Source organism: Pelobates fuscus, chromosome 2 (genome assembly GCF_036172605.1).
Source record: "Pelobates fuscus isolate aPelFus1 chromosome 2, aPelFus1.pri, whole genome shotgun sequence".
Taxonomy (NCBI): Eukaryota; Metazoa; Chordata; class Amphibia; order Anura; family Pelobatidae; genus Pelobates; species Pelobates fuscus.
Window position 1 is genome coordinate 449,999,579 of NC_086318.1, and position 21,809 is coordinate 450,021,387.

Here is a 21,809-nt window from a genome sequence, read left to right on the forward strand (position 1 = left end):
GTTTGGTAGTGTGTGGGGGCTTTTTGGGGTATTGCATGTGAGGTTGTGTGCATGTATGTGGATTGTTAGTGGTGTTTCGTTTGTGCGGATTGTGTATATGTTTGTGTGTGGGCTGTCCGTATTATTTGTATGAGGGGAGGGTTATTCTGCATTTCTGTGTATATCTAGCAGTGTGGGTGGCTTCCCTGGGTTCCAGTGGGAACCAGGCTGGCAAGGTACAGGTCAAGGACAGGAGCTGCAACAGCAGCTGCAGGCTGCTCTACTACAGTGTGGATTCCTATTCACAAGTGCTCTGAGATCACTACCTCTACGTGCTGCAATGCATAAATTGAGGATTGTCCTTCACCACCTTCTCGGATTAGCAGATATCTGAAGTTTTACTGGGACTCCTGATAGGCCAGAGCCTGTTTTTCTCTAGCAGCCTTGAGTGCCGTGCAAAGGCACCTCGAGTGCCGTGCATGGCACTAGTGCCGTAGGTTGCCTACCCCTGGATTAGAATATCATCTAGGTACACCAGCATGAACGTGTGGAGGTATTCTCTGAGGACATTGTTTATAAATTCTTGGAATACCGCTGGGGCATTGCATAAACCAAACGGCATGACCAGGTACTCATAATGTCCAATTCTGGTATTGAACGCTGTCTTCCACTCATGCCCCTCCTGAATTCTGACTAAGTTGTAAGCGCTCCTTAGGTCGAGTTTGGTAAATACTCTGGCACCTTTTAGCCTGTCGAATAGTTCAGAAGTAAGGGGAATTGGGTAGGCGTTCTTAATTTTATAACATGACAGGAGGCTTCGTATTTGCTTAAGTCTCTCTTTACTAGAACTCCACAGCAGCAAAAAACACAGAGCATAAACAACCAATCAGAAAACAGCAAGAAGACCATATAACTCCCTTCTCTGCATTCCATTTGCTCTCTCTTTCTTTGCTGCTCCATATCAGTACAGGTCAGAGTACTACTGCCTCTTGCTTCTAGTTGGTGGCTTTGAAATCTAATTGATTATTTACATCAATTTTTTTTTCTACTGTCTGCTTTCCCTTGGGATTTTCCCTCTGGCTACTTCTATATTTAAGTTTTCCCTGTCAGTACTTTTCCTGCAATACCTAGTGTGGTGCTATATTGTACTCCTGTATCACAAATTCCAGAGATTTCTAGTGCTTTACATCTCAACTATTGATGCATGTTTCACTCATTCCTGTGTTTTGGCAATGTTTCTAATGTTTATGGTTTGCACAAGCTATTGCTTTAACTTGCGTGCGTCCGACCGTGTGGAGGAGGGCGCGCTTGCTCGCGGCCCCTCCCTGCCTGTGGAGGTTGGGTGGCGCTGATTTTTTTTTTTTTTGCCCGCTGGAGATCTGACACTGAAGGGGCTAGATCCATGTAGAGTTACACGTTACCTTTTCCTATTAGGAGTCAGTATGCCTGGACCTAATGGCAGCCTGTGAGGGTTATTCTCAACCTGCCTCTAGGTGCATGGGTCTGCTGAACAACATCAGCTTCCTTCCAGGGGCTACCCTGACACTCTCCCTACTACCTTGGGGAGTTTCTGTTTATACTATATTACTGTGCTACACTGGGGAATACAACTTTTGTGCCTGCCTGGGCATTGGGACTACCAATTATCGGTTTAGTTGTGTACACACATTATTAGACTGTCTAGAGGACTGTTGTGTTTTGGGGTCCTTTTGTCTGCATTATGCCATCTAACCACATGGTGCCCCAGGGTTTCTATCTCCATATGTATACATAAGAAGCGCTACCCACTGAGGATCTATGAATAATTCTGGGGACTCTATTCTCACACACAGGAGTCTGTTGCTGCTGCCATATACCGTGCCCGTTTTGGCCTGCTCTGTCTGTGCCCATTTGATTGGCCTGCTCCGGCTGTGCCAATTTGAAAGGCTGGCGCCTGTCTGTGCCCAAGCCCCTTTGACCACAGGAGTCCTCCATACCCACTACAGACTCTAAGATAGGTGTGTGTCCAAGTCAGCACTGCTGCCATACCGACCCAGGGAAGCCTACAGGCATGATTGATGCGGCTGTGACCGCCTCTGTTGAAAGAGCACTGTCGCGAGCCTCCCTCTGGTACCTCAATATAGGGGGCAAAACGAGGACTCTGCGCACATACGTAGAGTCAGACTCTGACTCACCAGAAAGAGACCAGACACGTACACCTAGTGTTATTGGAAGGGTAAAGGCCCTGAGCCTGGTGCCCTGAAGGGCAAGGCTCCTACGAAACACCCTGGGTGGACAGCCGTGGTTCCACCAGCTCGGCAGAGGCATATATCCAAGGAGTTTTCGTTATGAAATACATACAGTGTCCAGTGCTCAGACACCGAGTGGGAACACTGGAATTCTATAGCTGCTAATCCCGTATCCTTTTTTTTTTTTTTTTATACCCTAGGTAGTTATATCTTTGTCAGCTGTGGTTCTCGGCTTTCCTGTTGGGTTTACCTGTTGGTCGCTCTTCCTACCCGTTATATGGCCTTCCCTCTGAGGTACATATTTTTACTTTATCTGTACTTTATTTAGTCTGTCGTTTCCTTGTTTCAGGTCTTTTGATTTTCACTTCGCTCGGGACGTCGAGGGGCCTGACTTGGCCTCCTCTGACTCCCCGGGCTCTCGTGGATCGCGGAGAACGTTTCCAGCGTTTCCTCAGGCTACCGGCTGCCATCTTGGATACCTCGCACTGGCGTGGGACCCAGGCGGCCGCCTGTAGATCCTGTAATTTTCTAGCTATTATAGTTTTCTCAGCCGGTCTCCATTAGATTCAGGGACACGGCCATAGGTTGAATTATTACTCCGACTACTATGAGTATTGTCCACTCCAGGTTTGAGTCCCCCTCTCATATGACTGAGACAGGAAGCGATTTGTGGTTAGAAGGGAACCCCTGTCAGGACCTCAGCCCATCGCGGGTATTTTTAAGGGGCGAGCCCCTCGCATGCAGTCTGTAACGGATCACCTGGCACCCCGACTGGGTACCTCCGTTGAAGGATGCTCCTAGCGCTTCCTGAGGACTCCAAGCACTGCAGCAGACACCACAACCACCGAACCGAAGAAGCATACGAATGCTCTCAAGCATATGAATGCTGTAAACAGCTGAACAGGAAAAGCATACAATCGGCTTACACTCCTGGCAATCAGCATACAATCCAATTCCCCCAATAACGAGACGACACTTCGTTTTGAGGGTCAAGCAGGAACAGACTGTACTGGCACATACAGTCTCTTTTATTCACAATCCACAAACATAGTACTGCCCACAGGGTTTTGAAATACAACCAATCAATCCGTACAATACACACAGACACTCCCACACAATCCTCCCCTCTGCCTGTGATATGATTACTGAACACAATGGGTAATATAATTATCACAGGCAGAGAAATACAGTTTTATAAAACCTCACAGGCACCCCAAAACATGCAATAACCCCATGAAGTATATCCTCGGAACCGAGAGATCTGGGTGAACCGCATATCCAAAATTCACCCAGATCCGTTCAGTGGTTTGGAAGATACAGTTTAATGCAGATTCCGCAGAACATATACAGGCTATATAAAAAATAATTGCTGTATAATGAAACCCCTGTTGTATAGTTTAAAACTACTGCACGATGTCTTTGTGCACCAAATACCGTCGAGATGGCACCGTGTAGAAAAGTCCAAACAGTGTTTGAGTTAAAATGGCCGCCATCCATTGTTCTCACCATGTGCTTCATCCATTGTTCTCACCATGTGCCTCTGATACATGAAATGGTGGCCACCCAGTAACTCCACAGTATGTCCCCAGATGGTTCTTAAAGGGCTAGCAGCATAATAAAATACAATATGCCCAAATACTGTATTTAAAGAGCCAAATCTCCCAGGGGCCATAGTCAGCAGGCAGGAGGTGGGCAAACAGGCTTCTCCAATGCCCAGTGGCGAGGTTGGTTTCGCCAAACAGTCAGTCTGAGCCTGATATGGACTCAGATTCGTAATGTATGAGGGTACGGCCCTCCCATAAGCTCAGCCGAGGCCGACTTAAATGATTAGAGGGTGACCTCCTCCCATATATTGAACCTGACACTAATTTTACTATTAGAGGGCGCAACCCTCCTATAACCTCGGCCCTCTGCCGATATTGAGGCAAATTGCGGGTTTTGAGTGTGACCCACTCTCATATAAGGAGCCAGACACTGATATAGGCACTGAAGTACTATTAGCGGGTACAGCCCGCTCATACTGTCAGCCTGATGCTGTCATGGATGCCAATTTCATTATTAGAGAGTGCGGCTCTCTCATACACTCAACCCGCTACTGAGCTCCCCTCAGCTGCACAGCCCAATAGGACGGCTTATACTGTTCCCAACAATTTACCGATGGCGTGGCAGTTTACTTCAGTTACGGATTCTGTTTCCCTTCTTGGTGGGCGAATCCGTCCCTTAACGCTGCCCAACATGGTTATTTGTCCTGATACCGTCGGCCTGGTTCATCTTACAGACCTATGCCAGTACAGGACACCGATGCCTTCGTAGAGGGGCATTCCCCCTGCATTCATCTCAATATGGAGGTATGTGCTACATACCGGGTTTTTTGGACACTGATGCTACAGCTCTTGCAACAAGGGCAATGGCTATCTCACCGTTCAGTCTAGGAGACACTGCTTCGCAGCGACTGGGTAAAAGGAAGAACCCCTCCATTCGATCCAACGACGGTGCTACAACTTATTTTCGTTTTACAGGTACCACCTGATCGGACAGGGTATTACAGGTTTCGACTGGTTTTGCACCGTCACAAATCCTAAAATTGGTCTGCTGGATCTATTCCACTGTATCCCTACTCGGGACATATTCACTGAGGTATTACTGGGGGTTATGGTATAATCGGCATCGTATTGAACAGGCTAACCCACTCGGCTTATGTTTCCGCACACCGTTAGGGACAAACTGTTCAGTTGGTTTTCCCCTATCAAAAGTAGCATAAGATTTGAGGCCTGCAAGGAACAAACATGCACTACCTTACTCGGATGGCGGGAATGGGGAAGTCCCACATCCTGGTCTGCAGATACACCACATGGAAAGACCGGAGTCCCCGGTTGATTTGGGTTCCCTGGTAGTTGGCAATCTTGGGATAGATGGCAGGGCTTCCTCTACTTCTCTGAGAACGTATCTGGGGAACATGATTAGGATATGGTGGACTTTTCTTCTATGCACTGATCCCCTCACGGGCGTCGTCCTGGTTTTGATCTTTCGCTCACCCACCTATCAGGTACCGACAAAGATGACTGCTGGGGCCTTATGGGGGGAACCCCTACTTTGATGTCAAATCCTACATAGACGTCACAAAGTCGGGATTCAACCTCCTGCTGGAGTACTGCGCAGGGCCTGTGTCGGGTTCGGATCTGGCTACCCAACGATCTTAACCTGGACAGTCCCTGTTTCGGACGGTTGAAGCTATGCACCCCTTTGTTGGCTATATCTATTCTCTGGGGTCAGCGGTCATTAGCAAAGGGACTTTACGTTTTGTCTTTACATATTAGAGAACGCTATGAGATCACGGGACTCTAGACGATGATGGTGGGTAATCCTTCATAGGGAATCCTAGACTTCAGACCTCGTAGGCCTACTCTTGAAAATAACATCCCCCTGACAGTCAGGAATACTGGGACCTAGATGCCTCACTCTATTATACCCTATCTTGGGTGTGACGTGCATACCATAAGTCCCTCCACGGGCCTTTGGCAGGGCTGGAATGGAGCGGGATAGTACAAGCAGTCATTCGGATTATCCCACTCTCTCCCTAATCAATCGACTGTCTCACGGATGGACATCCTGACCCAGACCCGCTCACCAAGGCCGATTCTGTTTTTCTCCAGCCTAGCTACTCTTCAAATTACTTTTAACTCCTTTAGGGTCCACCATGCGACTACAGCACGTGCCGACTCTTCCTCGTCTATGCAGGTCCCATTTACCCCTTGGATCAGGACCAATTAGCACTCTTCGACAAGGATACATTTGGTTGGGGATCTCAACCTATATTTACTTCTCCCTCTTTTTGGTATCTCTAGGTTTCACAATCTTCCAAAATAGTCGATCATTTCGCTACACACTTTAGGTTGGATCCATGACTGGACGCCTCTTGGGAGTACTTTGCCTGCACAACCACATCACCGGGTGACACTGACACGATCGGAGGAACCATCTCTCACAATTTGCATCTGCAGGAATATGGTTACTAGATCGACTTTGCAGGTCATGGATCGTCTCCTGGGAAGCGGGTCACATCCCCATGTACGGTCTACACACTTTAGGTTGGATCCATGACTGGACGCCTCTTGGGAGTACTTTGCCTGCACAACCACATCACCGGGTGACACTGACACGATCGGAGGAACCATCTCTCACAATTTGCATCTGCAGGAATATGGTTACTAGATCGACTTTGCAGGTCATGGATCGTCTCCTGGGAAGCGGGTCACATCCCCATGTACGGTCTACCAGCGGATTGAGTGTTTTCCGTAATTAGTGAGACAGCGTCAGCGGGCATCTTCATCGAACCATCTGCTGTCACTTCTCACAATTGGACGGCACATTTGGGTTCTGCTCCGGATTTCTCCTGGAACAGGTACCAGCGAAGCAAACATCGTCTGATTTGTTGACTGAGCGTTAAAACCGCAAATATGAAGCCTCCTGTCATGTTAGAAAAATTGTAGATTACGCTAGCTTTAGAGTACCTATAATCTTAATTTTAAGTTAAACAAGCCAAGTCAGGTGAACCAGAAATCAGAGTAGTCAGGAATAGCCATGGTCAATATGCCAGCAATAGCAATAACAGGAATAATAAACGCACTCTCAGGAACCAGGACAGGAAACAATGACAGGGAAGAAATGTGAAGCTTCAGGGATTTATATATTCTTACCTAGACTGCAATTGGTCAGAGGGTGACGTCACACGCACGTTTGTATAACCAAAGGGGACGGAGCCATATTGTTTCTGGGCAAACTGCCAGGAAGATCTGGAGTAGCGGCTCCCGGCTTGCCCCTGAGCAGGTAAGCTCAGTCTGTCAACGTGTCATGCCGGACGGGCGCGAACGCGGCGAGCCGGGGGCCATGACAGTAGGAAGTTATCAACTGGCAGGAAAGGGGTTCATTTTTATTCGGACTGGGTTAAGGGGGGTGGGATTTTTCATTTTTATTTTTTTAAAAACCTTATTAAAACATTTTTTTTAAAACTTTAACATTAACCCCTAGCTAGCCTAACACCAAATTTCCCACTAACTTCCACCCACCCCAGCTAGCTAAATATATAATTTTATAATATTTAAATTATTAATAAAATAAATTTAACCCCTTAGGGTTAAAAAAAATAAAAATAAAAATCAGATGACCGTAAAATGTAGTCCCCAATTGATCACTGAGAGTCCGAGATCATTTGGCATGGAAGGGGTTAATTGTATTAAAGCAGGAGGAAGGGGTGGTGGGATTTAACTTAAACTTTATTTTTGTACAGGGAGAAGCAGATCACTGCTGATCCGTCTCCCTGCACTTCACTCAGAACGCGGAAGCACAGGGAGGCGGATCAGAAGTCTCAGAAGTGACCACAGCTACTGGGACAGCGCGATTGGGTGCTCCTGGTCTGCCTCGAATACCGAGGCAGACCGGAGGAGCGTTAACCCCGCGATCGCAACGATCTGGGATTAACTTTAGTAAATGACGGAAAGTCAAGGGTCCTTAGCGCAAGGACAAGCTTGTCAGGAAGGGGTTAAGGTGCAGTATGGAGAGGTAATATGAAGATTAGGGGCCAGATGGGGGATTGAGATTACGTTTAACTCTCCATAACCATAAATAACATTACATAGTTATATAGTTACATCGCTGAAAAGAGACTTGCGTCCATCAAGTTCAGCCTTCCTCACATTAGCTTTTGCTATTGAACCAAAAAAGGCAAAAAACAAGTTTCAAGCACTTTCAATTTTGCAACAAACTAGGAACAAATTCCTTCTTGATCCGAAGATGGCAGTCAGATCTCTCCTCTGATCAAGCGGCTATTGTCCAACTAATTAGAAATTATATCCCTGTATGTTATGTTTTTTGCTAGTATTTATCCAATTACTGTTTAAACATCTTAAGAGTCTAATGAAACCACCTCTTTAGGCAGAGAATTCCATGTCTGTTTTGTAATTACTGTAAAAAAACGTTTCCTTAGACTGAATCTCCTTTCTTCCAGTCTGAATGCATTACCTTGTGCCTATGTATAGTCCCGTTTGTGAATAGATTTCCGGGCAATGGTTTGTATTGGCCTCAAATATATTTGTATAATCATATCCCCTCTGTTTTTCCGCTTAATGAAGAAGTTTTTGTGTAAAGATTTTGCCCCTGCAGTCTCTCTGCTCTGTAAATTATCTGTGATTATCCAAGGGAGCATGCAGAGCATAGCAATCCCTTGTAGTGATATAGCAATTCCCCCAATAAGAGACAGGACTCTAGATTGAGGGTGAAGAAGAACTGTTGTTTAATGGCACACACTCTGCTTTTATGCAATTCTCCCCTGCAGGGGAGACGCCCACAGGCAATTGGGCATTAACCAACCAGATAACGGTTACATCCCACATATTCCCTCTCTTCTGCTTGGAAGATAATTGAGTTTCTTACTGTATCTACTCAATTATCTCCAAGCTAAAAACTTTTTAATGCATTTTTATAACTTTAAAACTATACATTCAATCTTCATTAAACCACATATTATTAATCGGCGTACTTGAAATATGAACATACTCAAAAGTCATGCAGATCCTTCCATTAGTTCAAAAGTTAGCTGGAAGTCCTTTGTGACCGACCGCAGGCACATTTTCCTGCCCAAAACAGTTCCATAGATTTGGGCTGTGCGGCCGGTCAATTTCATGCGGAAAAACGACTAAGTCCCATTTCGAACGGGACTTAGTCTCTGGAGCTGCAAGTTCCGTATGGGAGAAGGTAAGGGTCAGCGGTGTTCGTTGAAATGTGTAGCCGATTTCAGTTCCATGGATTTGGCTACACATACCGCTGACCTTGTTCGAATGGCCGCCGCCACGTGTTCGTTTGTCGAATGGCGGCCACTTTGACTACTTCGGCACTTCGGCTGTATCCGAAGTGCCAATTTAAAGTTGCAACACTACTCCAAAGTAATTAAAGGGCCCGGAACAGCATTATAAAAATCCATTATGCCCAAATACAGTTCTTAAAGGGTCAGTAACAGTATAATATCAGTCCATAAGTCCCAACTCAATTCCTTAAAGGGCAATACATCCCAGGGCCATAGTCGCAGGGCAGGAGGCTGGCAAACAGGCCCCTCCAAAAACCAGTGGCGTGGTTACTTTCGCCACAGAGACAAATAGAGGGATGGGTTTCTCGAGATGCTAGGCAGAGCTGTGAACAATTTTGGTGAGATGAATGGTGTGGAAGTGATGCTTAGAGTGCGGATACCTTGCAGACACAACCTATAGAGATTCTCTATTATCATGGAGTAGGCTGTTGTATGTTCATTTAGAGCACTTCTTTGGACAGAATGTTTCCATATCCCAGCTGACTGTTACTTATCTTTTGTGCGAGGTTCAGTTTTTTTACCCAGTGCGTTCAGTCCCCATTGCATTGTTCATTAACGTGAAGACTGATCTCTTAATGCAGGCAGTTTTACCACCGTTATTGTGCTTACGAAACCTCGTCACTTCATCCTGCCTCAATAACATCAAACCCTGGAACACTCAAACCAAGTACACAATCAATCCCATTGGGAAGAAGAAAACGGGGGGGCGCGACCATACAGGTAGGTGTGTGTGAACACACAATGGTTTCTTGTGGGCTTCCCTGATGTTTTTGTGGTCTGGCTGTTTTGTACAATGGCAACAATAGTCCCGTGCCCACCCATTTTTCATTTATTAGGCAGATTAGTTTAGGGTACACATCGGGCTATGCTGAGGACATGCTGGACAGCTGTTATCTTAAATGGACACTATGAGTACTAAAAGAACATCCGCTTTAAGGGGCACCATAGTGACACAAACATGCATTGCTCACACTATAGTTCTGTTATCACTATTTAGGAAAGTAAAAGTCTCCACCTTTTTCCCACACTGTGCGTGGCTCCCCTCATCTGGCCCGCCCCCAATCTGCCTCCTTGGCTGACATACTCAGAATTGATTATCTTAGCCAATCACAATGCTTTTCTGATTGACTCAGCCGCGGGGGGCAGAGCCAAACACTGCCCTGGCCAATAGGCATCTACTCATAGAGATTCAATGCATCTCTATGGGGAAAGTTCAGCGTCTCCATGCTGAGCATCTGAGGAGTGGCCACTAGAGGTGTTCCTAGACTTTAATGTAAACAATGCCTTTAAAAAAAGAGAAGTGTGTACATTAAAATGCCTGCAGGGAAATGCTATAGTCAACAGAACAGCTACATTAATCTGTAGTTGTTCTGGTGACTAGAGTGTCCTTTTAATAAAGCTGAAACCAGGGGAGGTGTGACTAGGGTTGCATAAACATAGATAACATGATTTAACTCTGACATTTCAGACAACTGAACAGTGAGACTGCGGGTATATGATCTATACACCAAAACTGTTCCTTTAAAAAATAAACGCTTTGCGTCTCTGGATATTGGGTGGTATATGTTATTCAGTCACCACTCTGGAGGCGTGAGAAAGACCCCTGATGGGTTTTAAATCTTGCAGGGTCTCTCTTGTGATGACTGAGTATCATGCGTGATATCCAGCATAGGATTTATTTATCACTTATAAGGTTGGCTTGGGATGACCTGCTTCTTTGTATTTTAATTAAAGGAAGGCAAGTGAAATAAATACTGTTTTAATGTATGACACGTCTCGTCATCTCCCAGGCCGGGTTCGTGTGCGTGGAATTGGTGGAGGACACAAGCAGCTGTATCGTATGATTGACTTTCAGAGACTGAACTATGAGCTAGGCAAGGAGAACATCCCATTCCAGGAGAAGGTCATCGAGGTCCGCTATGATCCCTGCAGGTGAGGGCCTGTCACTGGGTTCACCTGCTATACTGTGCAATAAAACGGGATCTTGGCATTAGGTTATTTGTAATAAAACTAGTAATCATGGAAAGGTTATATTTACCATAAAATTCACATTCGGTGAATCGGTTGGTGAGAAACACTCAGACACCATCCCTGGCGTTCCATGTCCAGTTACTTTCCTTGTGTCTTATGTGAGTGATTGTAAACCTTCAGTGATTGTCAATTCATACATGTGACCATTGCTGCAGCTGTTGGTTCCATAAGTGAGATCTTGTGTATATATTTTCAATTGTCCTATTATTGTCCCTTTTTGATTGCATTTTTCACCAGACTTTCACTTAACTCCAGAACTATTTTTTTTTTTTTTTTTTTTTTTACACTGATCTTCTAATTAATACATTTACAGGGACACTATAGTCACCAGAAACACACGGCAGCTTAATGTACAGTATACAGCTTATTGTACGGTATACAGCTTAATATACAATATACAGCTTAATGTACGGTATACAGCTTAATGTACAATATACAGCTTAATGTACGGTATACAGCTTAATGTACGGTATACAGCTTAATGTACAATATACAGCTTAATGTACGGCATACAGCTTAATGTACGGCATACAGCTTAATGTACGGCATACAGCTTAATGTACGGCATACAGCTTAATGTACGGCATACAGCTTAATGTACGGCATACAGCTTAATGTATAATATACAGCTTAATGTGCGCTATACAGCTTAATGTATAATATATAGCTTAATGTATAATATACAGCTTAATGTACGGTATACAGCTTAATGTACGGTATACAGCTTAATGTACGGTATACAGCTTAATGTACGGTATACAGCTTAATGTACGGCATACAGCTTAATGTACGGTATACAGCTTAATGTACGGCATACAGCTTAATGTACGGCATACAGCTTAATGTACGGCATACAGCTTAATGTACGGTATACAGTGTAGCGGAGTAGAGGTATCTCCGCTGATAGACCGGTATCTCCGCTGGTAGACAGGAAAGGCAATCCAAGACAGGTACAAGACAGGTAGCGTAGTTACAATCCCTTCCCTCCAAGAACTAGACGACACATAGCTTGGAGGTCAACTGAGGTTTTATTCACACACTCACAGTATTTATGGGATTTCCCATGCAAGGGGTTTCCCTACAGACAATTCAGGGGTGAGGGAATAGGGGACTACGTGGGAAACTGAACAAGAGGGACATTTCTCCCATAATACGCTGCTGCACGAGAGGGACACTCCCACCAGCATATACAGTTAAGTGGATTATCCCCTCGTGCAGCAGAAACAATATTTTACATTAAAATACATAAGTGGAATATTTTTTGTCATATTTAGACTAACGGGTGTTCAGTAGATAGCTGGGGTCGGAGCGCACATTCCCTGAAAGTACCGCTCCGATCCCAGCTTAAATAGCCGAACGCCGCGTGAAATACTTATTTGCTAAGTTCCCCTCAGACTACCGAAGGATTCCATAGAAACCTAATACCGAAAGACCGGGGCTCCCGAACGGCTTGGAAGTCCAGCGGTATTCGTGCCGCCGAGTAGCAGATTTTAGTTCCAGGCGCTCGACGACCAAATACCGCTGGGCTAACAAAGGATCCAAGATGTCCGACCGCCGCGTGGTCGGTAGCCGAACGACGGCCACCCTGAATCCTCTTAATTTACCGTTTGCAACAATGTTGCAATCTGTAACGAGAGCCACACGACATCCTGAGGGTGGTCTCCATTCGGCAGTTTGTTCGTTTCACGAACAGAGATGGAAATCACTGTTCGTGGAACGATTACCTGAATGCCGACGGGTTTTTATGCCGCCAGCATACGAAGGCTATGAACCTGCAATACATTACACCCGCGTACCCTTGGTTCTTAAAGTGGTACGTACATGTTAAAGGAAAAAAAGTTTTAAAAATGGCTGCTGCTGCCACAATGCTCTCCCAGAACCAAGCCAGCATACACAGTCTGATCCCAACGGATCGGCTTGGGGATGTCTGGAGGAGTACCCACAGATCACTTGTCCAGTTCAGTTTGTCGAGATAACCCGTCGGCATTTCCATTTAGCTTTCCCGGGCGATATTGGATAGTAAAATCAAATGGCTGCAGCGCCAAACTCCAGCGCAGCAGCCGGGCGTTGTCCCCTGACACCCGGTTCAGCCAGACCAACGGGTTGTGATCTGTGAGTAGCGAAAAGGTTTGTCCATACAAATAAGGTTGCAGTTTCTTGAGGGCCCACACCACGGCAAGGCATTCCTTTTCGATGGCGGCATAGCTTACTTCTCGGGGTAAAAGTTTTCTGCTTAGGTAAGCTACTATGTTCGCCGCCATCTGCTCCGACCTGGCTCAGTACTGCTCCCAATCCAAACATAGAAGCGTCTGTATGAACGAGAAAACGTTTAGTTGGATCGGGAGCAGCCAGAACAGGTGCGTTAACAAGAGCAGTTTTCAGGAGTTGGAATGCCTGTTCACACTCTGGGGCCCATAATACTAACTTAGGGAGGTTCTTGCGGGTTAGATCGGTGAGGGGTTTGGCCAGGGTACTGTAATTAGGTACAAACTTCCGATAATATCCTGCGGTACCCAAAAAGGCTAGTAACTGGGTTTTAGTGCGGGGGGGTTGGCCATTGGGCTACGGCCTCTATTTTGGACGGTTCTGGTTTCCGTTGGCCACTGCCTACTCGGTGTCCTAGGTATTGGACTTCTGCCATCCCTATATGGCATTTACTGGGTTTAAGGGTTAACCCTGCCTCCCTGATGCGGTCCAAGACGGCCCCTATGTGGTTCAGGTGATCCGTCCAGGAATAACTAAAAATCGCTATGTCGTCCAAATAGGCGCACGCGTATTCTTGAAACCCATCTAATAGTCGGTCCACCATCCTCTGGAAGGTGGCCGGGGCATTTTTCATCCCAAATGGCATGACCTTAAATTGGTACAGGCCAAATGGGGTGACAAAGGCCGACTTGGGGATAGCGTCCTCGGCTAACGGGATTTGCCAATACCCCTTGCAAAGATCAATGGTGGTTAGATATTTACCCCTGGCCATTTTGTCTAATAACTCGTCTATCCGGGGCATGGGATAGGCGTCGGACACTGTTTTATCATTGACCCTCCTATAATCTACGCAGAAGCGGGTTGTTCCATCCCGCTTCGGCACTAGTACCACTGGGGATGCCCATGAGCTATCTGAAGGCTCAATTACTCCTAACTGCAGCATTTCCTTAAGCTCTTTGTACATATTCCCCCTAACTGCTTCGGGAATGCGGTAGGGTGGCTGACGGAGAGGTATTTGGTCTGGGGTTTCCACCCGGTGGGTGGCTAACGGGGTATATCCGGGGAGGTTGGAAAAGGTAGCTCCTTTTTCCCTAATTAACCTTTGGGCCTGAGCTTTCTCCTGGGGGTTCAAGCGCAGGTGGCGGATACCTCCTCCGTGCGCTCGCGGTAGGGCTTCAGCATGTTCACATGGAGCATGCGTCTGCCCCGGCGCAGGGGCCAATTATATAGGTGGTATCGCAGACTTGCTCTACCACCTTGAATGGGCCCTGCCAGGAAGCCTGCAGCTTGTCAGTAGGGACGGGTCGTAGGATTAATACCTTCTGGCCGACCTGAAAGCTGCGGTCCCTGGCTCCCCTATCATACCATCGGCGCTGTCGTTGCTGAGGCGCTTGGAGGTTGGTACGTACAGTCTGGGTTAAAGCCTCCAAGCGGTCCCGGAATTCTAGCACATAGGGTACGATAGGAGTGCCATTAGTGGTCGTTCCCCCCTCCCAGTGTTCTCTGATTAAATCTAGGGGACCCCTCACTCTCCTTCCGAACAACAATTCGAAAGGGGAGAACCCCGTGGACTCTTGGGGAACTTCTCTGTAGGCAAACAGTAAGTGGGGTAAAAACCGCTCCCAGTCTTTTTGTGTGTCTACGAACGTTCGGATCATTTGTTTCAGCGTTCCGTTGAAACGTTCGCAGAGACCATTGGACTGAGGGTGGTACGGGGAGTTAAGGATAGCTTTAACCCTGCATACTTTCCAAAGCTGGTGAGTGACCTCTGCCGTGAATTGGGTGCCTCTATCCGAAATAATCTCCCGGGGTAATCCCATGCGGGAGAATATGCGCATAAGGGCATCCACTACGGTCTCAGCATGTACATTGGTCAGGGCCACCGCTTCGGGGTACCTGGTGGCGTAGTCCACTACGGTCAAGATATACTTCTTGCCGGAGGGACCAGGTTTTTTCAGCGGTCCGATTATGTCTACCGCTATTCTACTAAAGGGCTCCTCTGTGATGGGTAGGGTGTGGAGTTTGGCCTTGTATCGGTCCCCCCTTTTCCCAACTCTCTGACAGGTATCACAGGTATTACAATAGTGCTTAATATCCTGGGATATCCCCGGGCAGAAGAAATTTTGCATCAGCCGATGTTTGGTTCGGCTGATCCCTAGGTGACCTGACAGTGGTATGTCGTGGGCTATTCGCATTAGCTCCTGACTATACTTTCGAGGCACAATTAACTGTTTTATAGGAATGGGAATAGATCCAGCTACTACTTTCTCAGCGTACCGATATAATAACCCCTTATCCCAAGCATATCTCTCCCCTTCTAGGCCTGCCTGGTTCCTATCTATCCGGTCTTTGTAAACCTGTAGGGACGGGTCTAGGGCGACCTCGCTACCAAATTCTAACTGGGCATCCCAGGGTAGGACAGTGTGATTAAGAGGGGCCGGGCTTACCTGAGCCTCAGTCGGTGGGTGGTGCCGTGGTGCGAGCCTGTTGACGGGTGATGACTGGGTAAGCCTCCTGTGGAGTTGGTCGTATAACAAAAGTGGAGGTTAGCTCCACCAAGTCATTCCCCAAAATAACATCTGCAGGCAAGTCCTGCATCATCCCCACTTCCACTTGCCCTGCCCCTGCTCCCCAATTCAAATGTAGTTTGGCAGTGGGGACCTTGTAAATGGCTCCCCCTGCCACCCGTACTGCTATACAGTCTCCCGTGAGATGTTCGGTTGCCACTAGGTGGTTCCGGACCAAAGTGATGGTGGCCCCGGAATCTCTCAACCCTTCCATCCGCTTTCCTTCCACATGGACCACTTGTCGGTGACCTTGGCGGTTGTCAGAGGCCGCTTGCACCGGGTTCACTTCGTGGAGGGTGCCTAGTGGTTCTTCCATCTGGGTGGGGGTGAAAGGCTGGGCCAATGCTCCTGTCTGATAGCAGTGTACTGCTGCTCGAGGGACAGGTGGTCTTTGAGGGGGCCAGGATGGTCGGACCCTGTTTCGGGGACAATCTCTTTGTACATGTCCCAGCTGGTTACAGGTATTGTATCGGATATGTGCCCGGTTGTTGTATCTGGGAGGCTGTGGATGGTAGGTCCCTCCTGGTCGGGGAGGGTCTACCGGGGTAGGTCGGGGAAGGTTTGGCGGAGAGTACACTTTAGGTGATGAGCGCTGTTCCCGCCTGGTATCCTGGTGCTCATCAGCTAGTTTAGCGGCCTCTTGCAAGGTACAGGGTTTACGATCACTTACCCAGTTCTGTAGTTCTGGTAATAAGCTTGTGTAGAACTGTTCCAGTAGCAATAACTGCATGATATCCTGTGGAGTGGTGGCTTTTGCTGCCTCAACCCACCCGGTGGCTGCACGATGTAGACGGTGTGCGAACTCGGCGTGTGAGTCCTTCTCTTGCTTTTTCAGTGCCCGGAACTGCAGTCGGTATGCCTCAGGTGAAATGGCATATCGTGCTAGGAGGGCTAGTTTTACCTTCTGATAGTCCCGGCTGTCCTCTTCAGGCACGGCTCGGTACGCTTCTGCTGCGCGGCCTGATAGGTTACCAGCTAGCAAGGGCACTTGATCTTGAGGGCCGATGGCATGCAGCTTGCATAACCGTTCAAAGTCCTGTAAATAGCCATCAATGTCGCCCTCTGTATCCAAAAAGGCGTTAAACGCTTGGTATGGAATTTTTGCTTTTCCGGGCAGGGTAGGGGCGGACGTTGTGCCTCCCTCCCCCGCTTGCTGGTTCATCTGCGACCTTCGCAGCATGATGTAGTCCTGTACATCTGTGTAAACCCTGTCAGCCATCTGTTCAGCTAGGGCTGGTGAGAACAGAAGCCATCCTGCTCCTATATTCCTTACCAAATTCGGTTTGCTCCTCCTCCCTTGGAGGTGCTGCAGCAGCTGCGGCTCTGTCTCCTTCCATGAGCTCTGCGATTAGAACAGCCTTTGTTTTGTTGCTTGCTATTCTCCCTCTCGCTTCCAGTAATTCCTTTAATGTGTTCCGTTTCAAAAGGGTATAATCCGTTTCCATTCACCGGCTGTTCGTGTGTTTCTCTGTATTCCCGAACTCCGGTTTCATCCGAATGGTTTAACTCACGGATTTGTATTTCTTTCCTTCAGTTCGTTTAAATTCCTGTCGAACTCTTCTTGCTGTGTAGTTAGGATCCCGTCGCTTGCCACCAATTGTAGCGGAGTAGAGGTATTATCCAAGGTATCTCCGCTGGTAGACAGGAAAGGTAATCCAAGACAGGTACAAGACAGGTAGCGTAGTTACAATCCCTTCCCTCCAAGAACTAGACGACACATAGCTTGGAGGTCAACTGAGGTTTTATTCACACACTCACAGTATTTATGGGATTTCCCATGCAAGGGGTTTCCCTACAGACAATTCAGGGGTGAGGAAATAGGGGACTATGTGGGAAACTGAACAAGAGGGACATTTCTCCCATAATATACTGCTGCACGAGAGGGACACTCCCACCAGCATATACTGTTAAGTGGATTATCCCCTCGTGCAGCAGAAACAATATTTTACATTAAAATACATAAGAGGAATATTGTTCGTCAGATTTAGACGAACGGGTGTTCGGTAGATAGCTGGGGTCGGTGCGCGCATTCCCTGAAAGTGCTGCTCCGATCCCAGCTTAAATAGCCGAACGCCGCGTGAAATACTTATTTGCTAAGTTCCCCTCAGACTACCGAAGGATTCCATAGAAACCTAATACCGAAAGACCGGGGCTCCCGAACGGCTTGGAAGTCCAGCGGTATTCGTGCCGCCGAGTAGCAGATTTTAGTTCCAGGCGCTCGACGACCAAATACCGCTGGGCTAACAAAGGATCCAAGATGTCCGACCGCCGCGTGGTCGGTAGCCGAACGACGGCCACCCCGAATCCTCTTAATTTACCGTTTGCAACAATGTTGCAATCTGTAACGAGAGCCACACGACCTCCTGAGGGTGGTCTCCATTCGGCAGTTTGTTCGTTTCACGAACCGAGATGGAAATCACTGTTCGTGGAACGATTACCTGAATGCCGACGGGTTTTTATGCCGCCAGCATACGAAGGCTATGAACCTGCAATACATTACACCCGCGTACCCTTGGTTCTTAAAGTGGTACGTACATGTTAAAGGAAAAAAACAGTTTTCAAAATGGCTGCTGCTGCCACAGTCTGTATTATTATATCTGTGTGTATGCTGCTTGTCAGATCTTGTATAGACCCCTCTTGCGCTTCAGGTCTGCAGACATTGCGCTAGTTGTGGGAGGAAAGCGGAAACGTTGGATTATTGCGACTGAGAACATGCAGGAAGGCGATCTAATCACCACATCGGGGCACATTGGACGCATGGCAGGTATGAGGGTCACTGTCTACAGGCAGCTCTGGGAAGGGAACCTGTTTTTAACATGTGTAATTTTGTGTCTCCAGTGTCTGCTAAGGAAGGAGATGCACATGCCTTGGGGGCACTTCCTGTGGGGACCCTCATCAATAACCTGGAGTTGCTTCCTGGAAAAGGGTCTCAGGTTATCCGAGCTGCTGGTCAGTATATTGGATTCCTAACAGTCGTATATAAACAAAAGTCTTCTTTCAGCATGTTAAGCAATTAAGATAAGTAGTTCCTTATTAAATGCATTGTGTTTGGGGTGGAACGGTTTAAATACTCTTAGATTGCAGTGTCTCTGTCACCGATCCCGTTACAGATTGAGATATTTCCTGTCTCTCTAGTTATATTGTACTGATTGTTATCGCTGATTATTACCACAGATAAAAATCGCACCCAAAATAAATCGTCAATCTGTTTAATCAGAGGGTTATAGGGTATAAATGGTTTCTCGTTGAGTCTTGGCATTATGTGTGGAATAATCCTTTTGTGTCCATCGTATACAGGGACATGTGGCGTTTTACTCAGGAAAGTGAATGGGACTGCGATTGTACAACTTCCATCCAAAAGACAAATTCAGGTGTGAAAATGTGTCTTCTCCCTGCCGTACTAGCTCTGTCTTCCCTATCCAGTCCCCACAGGTTCCCCATTTTGCCTCTCTAACCTGTATATATTACCATGTAATTGCACCCGCTCTAAGCTGTCACTATCATTCATTATATTAGGTGGTCAGTGTCTTAGACTTACATGTCCTCTGTCCCTTTTCTAGGTACTGGAAACCTGCATTGCAACGGTGGGTCGTGTTTCCAATATTGACCACAACAAGCGTATAATCGGGAAGGCAGGACGGAACAGGTGGTTAGGAATTCGACCATCAAGTGGTCTTTGGAAGAGGAAGGGTGGTTGGGCAGGTCGTAAGATCAAACCTCTCCCTGCCTTGAAAAGTTATGTCAAGTTGCCCTCTGCATCGGCAGCTCCTCGCAGTTAATTTTATTATTTGTTTAGTTCGTGTTCAGCTCTAGAAGTAATAAACATTCTAATTCATATAAGGGACACATCTGATCGTGCAGAGAATTTCTCGATTCTGCACTAAGGCTTTTTTTTTTTTTTTGCTTTGCTCTTTTGTTCCCATTGAGTTAAGCAGGGACATGTTTATATTCGGCTGGTCTTGACATTCCGCTTGTAGGAACGTATTTAGACTTAAGAGACACGTCAATTATCAGTGGCTTGCTGCCCCTATCCGGGCTTCAAAGGAGCTTTAAAGACCTGGGTGCAACAGACACAACATGGACCAGACAACTGTCACTAACAAGGAATTCAATGTCTCTCTCAATAAATAAAAAAAACGAGATTAACGGCAGCATAAGTGTCTCTTTCTATGTATACATACTTATATAATACAGGATCTGTTCCTGGCAGCTGGGGCTCCACAGAGCTGCAGAAACACACTCATGCTGGGGACCTGGAACAGCACTCACAGCAGCCAGGAGGACCACCCTGGTCATCCTGCTCCATGTGGCAGCCTTTATTCAGGCACAGCCGGGCAGCCCAAGCGGGACTTAAAGGTTTGCTTCCTGTCTGTGTGAAAGGCTGTCAGGCAGGGAGTCCAGAGCTGCTGGCAGTGAGGGGAGGGGGGCAGAGCTGCTGGCAGTGAGGGGAGGGGGGGCAGAGCTGCTGGCAGTGAGGGGAGGGGGGGCAGAGCTGCTGGCAGTGAGGGGAGGGGGGGCAGAGCTGCTGGCAGTGAGGGGTGGGGAGCAGAGCTGCTGGCAGTGAGGGGTGGGGGGCAGAGCTGCTGGCAGTGAGGGGTGGGGGGCAGAGCTGCTGGCAGTGAGGGGTGGGGGGCAGAGCTGCTGGCAGTGAGGGGTGGGGGGCAGAGCTGCTGGCAGTGAGGGGTGGGGGGCAGAGCTGCTGGCAGTGAGGGGTGGGGGGCAGAGCTGCTGGCAGTGAGGGGTGGGGGGCAGAGCTGCTGGCAGTGAGGGGTGGGGGGCAGAGCTGCTGGCAGTGAGGGGTGGGGGGCAGAGCTGCTGGCAGTGAGGGGAGGGGGGCAGAGCTGCTGGCAGTGAGGGGAGGGGGGCAGAGCTGCTGGCAGTATGGATCATTGATTCTGTGTGTCAGTATGGATCATTGATTCTGTGTGTCAGTATGGATCATTGGATTCCGTGTGTCAGTATGGATCATTGGATTCCGTGTGTCAGTATGGATCATTGGATTCCGTGTGTCAGTATGGATCATTGATTCTGTGGGTCAGTATGGATCATTGGATTCCGTGTGTCAGTATGGAGCATTGATTCCGTGTGTCGGTATGGAGCATTGTGTCTGTGTGTCGGTATGGAGCATTGATTCCGTGTGTCGGTATGGAGCATTGATTCCGTGTGTCGGTATGGAGCATTGTGTCTGTGTGTCGGTATGGAGCACTGTGGTGTCGGTATGGAGCATTGATTCTGTGTGTCAGTATGGATCACTGTGTACCTGTTAGTATGGATTTGTGTGTGTGTGTGTGTCAGTATGGATCAATGTGTGTAATTGTTTGTTATTGAGTGAATGTGCGTGTGTGTGTGTGTGTGTGTGTATGTATGCGTTAGTGATTGCATGCCAGTGTTTGTATGGGGTACTGCATTAGTATGTTTGTGCACCAGTGTCTGTTAATGAGTGTGAGTATATGTGGTCATCAGCGACAACATGCCAGTGAGCATCCATTAATAAAAACTGCGTGTGTCTCTGTTTTTCTTTAAAATGACAGAATGAATTAAAGCAAAACTATATTTAATTTTTCTCTATCTGTGATTTTGCATTGTTACAATAAGGTACAGTATAATATTAAAATACACATACTTTATATATATTAAACACAGAACAGGTAATGAATAGAATCAGCCATGATTACAGGTGCATTCTGTACTGAGATAGCTTGACTTGGATCTCTTAAAGGGTTTTAGGTTAACCCCTTAAGGACCAAACTTCTGGAATAAAAGGGAATCATGTCGTGTGTCCTTAAGGGGTTAAAGGAAGATTTGATTGTTGTTTTTTTTTTATTTTTTTTTATTACAATTTTATGAAGTACATACAGAAACCATGTTACATCAATGTTTACATAGATTACATAGATTCAGGTTACATTTAAGAGGTTAAGTACAAAATCTATTGTCATA

General features: G+C 47.1%; 1 protein-coding gene across 1 annotated transcript in view; it reads left to right on the forward strand.

Moving 5' to 3' along the window:
- The window catches only part of MRPL2 (mitochondrial ribosomal protein L2), a 55,381-nt gene extending 35,367 nt beyond the window's left edge, over nt 1–20,014 (forward strand). The window contains exons 3-8 of the mRNA XM_063444215.1: nt 9,648–9,786; nt 10,857–10,998; nt 18,518–18,633; nt 18,708–18,818; nt 19,167–19,240; nt 19,430–20,014. Of these exons, the coding sequence (XP_063300285.1) occupies nt 9,648–9,786; nt 10,857–10,998; nt 18,518–18,633; nt 18,708–18,818; nt 19,167–19,240; nt 19,430–19,648 (801 nt within the window). The 3' untranslated portion in view covers nt 19,649–20,014. The remainder of the gene's footprint in view (nt 1–9,647; nt 9,787–10,856; nt 10,999–18,517; nt 18,634–18,707; nt 18,819–19,166; nt 19,241–19,429) is intronic.
- The last annotated feature ends 1,795 nt before the right edge of the window (nt 20,015–21,809 follow it).